At 37.6% G+C, this 7,212-nt stretch overlaps 2 protein-coding genes across 3 annotated transcripts; one reads left to right on the top strand and one right to left on the bottom strand.

Annotated features, from left to right (window-relative positions):
- The first annotated feature begins 345 nt into the window (after nt 1-345).
- Nucleotides 346-3,745, top strand: LOC107895290 (lysine-specific histone demethylase 1 homolog 2-like). The gene is given in 4 exon segments (XM_016820589.2): nt 346-503; nt 878-1,532; nt 1,535-2,527; nt 2,629-3,745. Coding segments are annotated over 3 exon segments (2,250 nt in total). The 5' UTR covers nt 346-503; nt 878-997; the 3' UTR covers nt 3,351-3,745.
- A 303-nt stretch (nt 3,746-4,048) lies between these two features.
- Nucleotides 4,049-6,915, bottom strand: LOC107895291 (monodehydroascorbate reductase, seedling isozyme). 2 transcript variants are annotated; one of them, XM_016820590.2, is made up of 2 exons: nt 6,756-6,915; nt 4,049-5,867 (listed from the first exon to the last, which is right to left on the bottom strand). In XM_016820590.2, exon 2 carries the CDS (start codon nt 5,844-5,846, stop codon nt 4,170-4,172), a length of 1,677 nt encoding a protein of 558 aa, XP_016676079.2. In that variant the 5' UTR covers nt 5,847-5,867; nt 6,756-6,915; the 3' UTR covers nt 4,049-4,169. The 2 variants fall into 2 exon arrangements, with proteins under 2 accessions (XP_016676079.2, XP_016676080.2); XM_016820591.2 differs by having other exon boundaries at nt 6,763-6,915.
- Between the last annotated feature and the right edge of the window lie 297 nt (nt 6,916-7,212).

The raw sequence follows: 7,212 nt of genomic DNA, 5'->3' as shown, positions 1-7,212 counted from the left end.
TTCTTTGTTCTTTATTCTTTTCAACTCTATTTATTTTATAACAAAAAATACAATTCTAATTTTATATAGTGAAACAGATTAAGACAATATAAATATAAACAATTACCGTAATCATTCTAAAAAAATTCACCAACCAAAACAATTCCACTTTAATTAGAGCAGATAAATTCAAAATTCATGGAAGATTTTGGATTTTATCATCCCTAGTGTGAATTGTGAAACAATAATGAAATAGCATCTGTCTCACCCAGCTTTACTAGGCTAATATGAATGGAATGAGTTTTCTAAGCCATGTATTGGTGAGCCATTTCTGACCGATTTCGGCCCATTAAGACCCAAACCAACCTCCTCGTTCCCAATTCCCTCCAATCCAAATTTCTAAATTATTTTTCACATTTCTCGAGGTTTTCACCAAATGGAAAAAAAAAAAAAAACCCTAATTAAACTCCCACTAGCTGTCTAAATTTCCCCGAATTCGCCACTCAACTCGGCCTCCTGTAAAGGTGAGTCACCCACTCTTCCTGCTCAAGATTTTCTTGCATCCATTTCGTTGTTTATTTTTTATTGGTTTTTATGAACCAAATTGAGTGTTCAAAGCTCTAATTTCGAAGTGGTTGTTTTCTTCTTCTTTTTCTTCTTTTTTTGTTGTTGTAGTAGTAGTAGACTATAAGAAAAGAAATGGGTTTTTGTTGTTAGGGCTTCAATATTTTTTGGTTTTCTTTTTTGTAATTTCAAGTTTGTCAGAAAATAGAGAAGTTTTGGTTAAAATACTGGTAGATTCAGTTCTTGATGTGTTTTTTTTTCATAAATTCGTGGAAAGACCAAATGCCCATTAGTTTTTGAGTTGAGAAATTCATTGAGTTCTTTGGAATTGTAGGGACAAAGAAATGCCTTCATGTCAGATTTTGTATGAAATGAATGTTGGTTTTGATTGGACTGGTAGCTTTCATACATTTTGAAGGATTTTGAGGAGTTGGTTTTGTTAAGAAAAAGTGACATGGAGACGCCAGTTTCAGAAGGGTTGGTTTCAAAGAGGTCGTTGAGGAAGAAATCCGCAGTGAAGAATTATGATGAGAATTTAATGGATGAGTTCATAGAGAAGCATATAGGTGGTTCGTTTAGGAAGATTAGAACAAAGGAGGAGTTGGAGAAAGAGACTGAAACTGAGGCAATGATAGCATTATCTTTGGGTTTCCCTATTGATGCACTGATTGAGGATGAAATTAAAGCAGGAGTGGTAAGAGATATAGGTGGAAAAGAGCAGAATGATTACATTGTTCTCAGGAATCATATCCTCTCTCGATGGAGGAGTAATGTACGGATATGGTTATCTAAAGGACATATAAGAGAAACCGTGAGTAATGAATATGAACATCTGTTGTCTGCTGCTTATGATTTTCTTCTGTATAATGGGTATATTAATTTTGGAGTTTCACCATCCTTTTCCTCTTACATCCCAGCGGAGGCAACTGAGGGTTCTGTGATAATAGTTGGAGCTGGACTTGCTGGCTTGGCAGCAGCAAGGCAACTTATATCTTTGGTTTCAAGGTTGTTGTTATAGAAGGGAGGAATCGACCTGGGGGAAGAGTTTATACTCAACTGATGGGTAAGAAGGATAAGCGTGGTGCTGTGGATCTTGGTGGTAGTGTAATCACCGGCATCCATGCCAATCCTCTTGGAGTTCTGGCCCGGCAACTTTCTATTCCACTTCATAAGGTCCGAGATAATTGCCCTTTATATAAACCTGATGGGGTGCCTGTCAATAAGGTAATCGATTCCAAGACTGAAATGATCTTTAACAAGTTGCTTGACAAAGTCAATGAACTGAGAAAAATAATGGGTGGATTTGCTAATTATATTTCTCTTGGATCAGTTCTGGAAAAGCTAAGACAGTTGTATGGTGTGGCTAGAAGCCCAGAGGAGAGACAACTTTTGGAATGGCATCTTGCTAATTTGGAATATGCAAATGCAGGATGTCTTTCTGACTTGTCGGCTGCCTACTGGGACCAGGATGATCCTTATGAGATGGGTGGAGACCATTGTTTTCTTGCTGGAGGGAACTGGAGATTGATAAAAGCATTATGTGATGGAGTTCCCATAATCTATGGGAAAACAGTTGATGCTATTAGATATGGTGTTGAAGGAGTTGAGGTTGTTACCGGTAAGCAAGCATTCCAAGCAGATATGGTTCTTTGTACTGTGCCTCTTGGAGTCTTGAAGAGAAGGACCATTAGATTTGAGCCAGAGTTACCTCAAAGAAAGCTAGCTGCAATTGACAGACTAGGTTTTGGGCTCCTGAATAAAGTTGCCATGATTTTCTCTCATGTTTTTTGGGGAGAAGAGTTGGACACATTTGGATGTCTCAATGATACCAGTGATAACCGTGGGGAGTTCTTTTTATTCTACAGCTACCACACTGTTTCCGGGGGTCCAGTGTTGATTGCGCTGGTGGCTGGTAAAGCTGCACAAACATTTGAGCGCACAGATCCTTCACTCTTGCTCCATCGTGTTCTAAGCAAACTTAGAGGTGCTATATATTATTTAGCCTCGTTTTTAATGATTATGCTCTGGTATTTTCTGTCTCTATATTGGGAAAGCAGCCTTGTGATCTATTGATTTTCCTTGCAGGTATATATGGTCCAAAAGGTGTAGATGTACCCGACCCTATACAGACAATTTGTACAAGATGGGGAAATGATCCCTTTTCATATGGTTCATACTCTCATGTTAGGGTACAGTCATCCGGCAGGGATTATGATATACTTGCAGAAAGTATAGGCAATAGGTTGTTTTTTGCTGGTGAAGCCACAACTCGGCAATATCCAGCCACCATGCATGGTGCCTATTTGAGTGGGTTAAGGGAAGCTTCGCGTATTCTCCGTGCCACAAGAGGTCGCCAAAACTACTTTAGGAGGTCTGTGCAGCGGAATGTTGGACCAAGCAGTGATCAATTGGGTGATCTGTTCAAGAGGCCTGATCTAGTATTTGGGAAGTTCTCTTTTGTGTTCAATCCATTAACAGAGGACCCTAAATCATTGGGGCTTTTGAGAATTACTTTTGATAATTGCACAGAAGATACGAGGAAGGTGCTGGAAAAAAGCTGTGACCCCCAATCGAATCAATCATTGCAGCTGTACACAGCATTGTCCCGTGAACAGGCACATGAGCTACAGATGGTAACTGGAGAAGATGAAAGTAAGTTGGTTTATTTGATAAATAATATTGGATTAAAGCTTATGGGAGCTAATGCTCTTGGAATCACATATAACTCCTTGGTTACTAGCATATCTAGTGCAAGAAAAGGTAGGAGCAGGTACTGTATATCTGCGCCACTGCTAAATACAGTTTAGATGAGCTATCAGTGTCATTGCATTAAAGTTTTGTGTACTCTTTGTTAAAATGAAACCTATTGATGCGTAGTACTGCTCCATGAGTGGAAAAAATAGAATGTCTTCTCTGGTGCATGTACATAGAACTAATTAGGTAGGTTGTTCTTCCATTGACGTCTAGAGTAATGGCTTTGTCAGAGTTACTAAATGTAGTAAATTCTTTCTTAGCCAAAGTACGTAGATCAGTTGGCCAAATTGGTTGCTAATTGAAGGATCCATTGGTCCATTATGTAGGTGTAGTAGTTTTAAGTTGTGATTGAATGTCATTGTATTTCCATAACCAGACTCCATATTAAAAACTTAGTACTGTTGTATCCTGTATATTGCATATAGTAAAATCTTCAATCGTTGGTGTATCCACATGATTCAAATCACTGAAGATATTGATTTTATGCACTTTTTCCGTGTCAAGCTCCATTGAAATGGCTTATTGATGCATCGTATATATTCCAGGAGCCATATGTGTGCATGTATATGTCATATGAACGAAAAATACATCAAGTTTTCCTTTTATATATTGTATGTATTGAAGAGCATGAAGACCAAAAAATATGCACCGAGTGCGAGGTCTATTCTTCTGTTAAGTACGGGCATAGAAAAGAGTGGAATATATAACACAAATAAAGTTGAATTGAAACCGACTTATGGAAACATTGAAGCAATCAATCAATAACACAAATATTAAACAAGCAAATGTAAATACAAGCCATGAACTGTATATAGGTCAAGTTACAATGACAATCTTTGAATTTTGTCCCATTAAAGTGATTCATAAACATTTTAAAACTTGCTGGCAAATGAAAGCCCCTCCTTTTTAAGTTGATCTAAGTTCTCAACTGGAGGATTGAGTCTTGAAACCTTTGCAATAGCCTTGTTTTCTTCAGGTGTCCCACCTTCAAGGAAAGCTCCAACAACCTTTCCGTCTTTGATCCAATAAGACCCAAATTTCGGCTTTGGTGATAATGGATTGTTGTCTCTGAAAAACAAACTTTCGCCAACATTGTCTCCATAGAACTGCCATGAAAGTTCGAAGATTCGAGAGTAGAAGTATGGAAGATAATCATATTCTTCAAGTTCTTTACCTGTTTCATTTGCTTTGATAGCCTTCACAGCGTGCTCGGCCGATTTCCGGGCATGGTCAACATGTTCGACTCTCCTCGTTTCATTGTATAATTTAATAGGGAAAGAGGCCACGTCTCCTACTGCATATACGCCAGGCATGCTTGTTTTGAAGAATCCATCAGTTTTAATTCCACCTCTGTCTTCTTCAAGCTGTCCTTTGAATAATGCTGTCAGCGGTCTCGCCCCAACACCGACGACAACAATGTCGGCTTCAAGCACCCTGCCATCCTTGAGTTTCACTCCCTTAACTTCCCCATTTGCATTAGCATTGAAGCCAACTGACACTGTTCCTTTGATGATTTTGATCCCTTTATTTTCATAGTAACTTTCATAGAATGCAGCGATGGTTGGGGTGAAAAGCCTAGGCATGCACCAAGGGTCGGGGTAAACCATGGTGACATCGAAATCATTGATTCTCATGGCTGCTGCAACTTCAAGACCGATGTATCCTCCTCCGATAATAACAGCTTTTCCATGTTTCTTCATTTTAATAGATTCAACAAGCTTATCAGCATCTTCGAGTTCTCTCAGATAGAAGATGTTCTTGGCATCAGCTCCTTCGACCTTGAAATCTGTCAACCTTATTACAGTGGAACCTGTTGCAATTATCAATGTCTGAAACTTAAAAATTTCTCCAGCAGCACTTACTAGAGTCTTCAAAGCAAGATTTACTTTAACTATTTCGGTTCCAAGGATCAATTGGATTCCTTTTTCTTTGTACCAATCAGGAAGTAATCTGTCACCTCCACTTCCCACACAGACATGGAATTCAGGCAGTCTAGCAGCTGCCTTTGGATTCGGATTCAGATATCCCTTGCTCAAAGTAGGACGTTCATAAGGAGCCACTGACTCTTTTGAAATAATTGCCAACTGCCCTGGTTTAAGGCCTTGCCTATCGAACTCCCTAGCTGCATACCCAGCTGCAACTCCCCCACCAACAATTATGTACTTGAAGGACTTAACCATGCCAAGAAATGCTTTGCCTTTCCTTAGAAATGCCTTGAGTTCGAAGACCTTTTCCTCAACAGTTTTTCCAAGAAACGCCCGTGAAAGGAACTTCTTTTCTTTGGTCTTATGTTCAATGATTTCGATTTCGGTTTTGATCCTCTGAACATCATCCAACCAGTTCTTCACTTCTTCTGTTTGCATTGTCCCACCATGAATCTCTGCACTTAGTCTTAGTTCAATAACTTCCTTAACGGTGTTCAGCTCTTTCAACAGTTTTTGCAGAATCTTCATATTTTCATCGAAATTTCTTTTACAGTTCAAACATCTTTCAATGGGGGCAAATATAAACTTTGCACTTCCAATAACCAAATTGAACGAAGAAGCCATTGGCAAGTATCTGGTAAATACCTGAATCCAACAGAAAGTAAATCGTAGCTCAGAAAGTAGCTCAAAACTAAAAAGATCGAAAATGTACTAAAATTAACCAAATCTATGCTAGGTTTTTCCTTAATATTCAAAGTTTATGAATATGGCTCTAAGTTGAACATACATAGATAATTATATTTAAAAGATTTTGATAACGAACAGACGAGTGTTACATTCATATCTGTCTGCACCAATGCATACATTCCTCTATACAGGTGTGAGTGTCAGATACGCGAATAGGTCTATGTTCATTTATTTCTAAATTATCTTTTCATGTATTTGGATGGTACTTGGAGGTTTATACTCATATCTTGACATGCATCGAAGATGAATGTCGGAGATTGGTACTTCAAGATAAGTGAAAAACTGAAGCAACATAGTATATACAAACATGCATATATACATACACGTATAACATAAATTTTGCTGAAAAGAAAAGAATAGAAAAAAAAATCCTTACTAATTGCTGTAGTAGTAGTAGTAGTAGTTAAATGCTGTGGTATTCTAATCGAATTCATTCCAAGTCTAGCATATCATTGAATAAAAATATTGCAATTTCATTTTCATTTGATTGGAGAAAGAGGATAACCAAGTTATATTACCCAAACATTTCGTTTTCTTTAAAGTACCTGTATGGGAATTACGTTCAACAAATATTTGACATAGACATGATTCTTCAAATACATAAAAAGAAAGAAAAAAAACACTTGGAAAAAGAAGTTAAAACATAATCGCCTTCGAGTCCAGCTTCTCATGAAATAGACATCTTCACATATGCTACTAAAAGCAGTTGTAAAGATACTGATAATTATGTTCATTTCATTTCCTAGCGTAGACCTATAAGAAAAAATCTAGAAGAATTGTAAGTACCTGTTACCTTTGGCTAATGCTCCAAATTGTTTGTAGAGGAAAACACCAGGAAACAAAAACAAGTCGAAATGAGAGAAGTGCAAAGATATATGAAGATTCCTGCTAAAAGCTTATATGAAGATTCCTGCTATAAGCTTTTCTTCTTTTGCAAGAAAAGCTAAGAATGTAGCATATCAGAATTCATTGAGGCAAAGTATCAGATGCAATATACATGAATTGCAACTAGAGAAACCAAAAGGATCAATTAGGTTTAGAAACTGTTGGTGGATAATCATCATGCTTCTTAACAAAAATGAAACCATACGTTCAGCAGTCAAAAGCATTTGGAACTTATGCCATTCGGGTGAGTGTTGGATACAAATGCGTTTACTTTTTCAAAGATTTCCATGTATTTAAAGGTCCTTGGAAGATCTATTACTTAAACATATGGGTCATTAAAAAGGAAGAGCCCAAGCAT

This window comes from Gossypium hirsutum, chromosome A13 (genome assembly GCF_007990345.1).
Source record: "Gossypium hirsutum isolate 1008001.06 chromosome A13, Gossypium_hirsutum_v2.1, whole genome shotgun sequence".
NCBI classification, from domain to species: Eukaryota; Viridiplantae; Streptophyta; class Magnoliopsida; order Malvales; family Malvaceae; genus Gossypium; species Gossypium hirsutum.
This window is presented reverse-complemented; position numbering and strand designations above follow the sequence as displayed.

Coding starts and splice junctions, on each gene's coding strand:
- LOC107895291 (XM_016820590.2), bottom strand. CDS start 5,846: ATGGCTTCTTCGTTCAATTTGGTTATTGGAAGTGCAAAGTTTATATTT.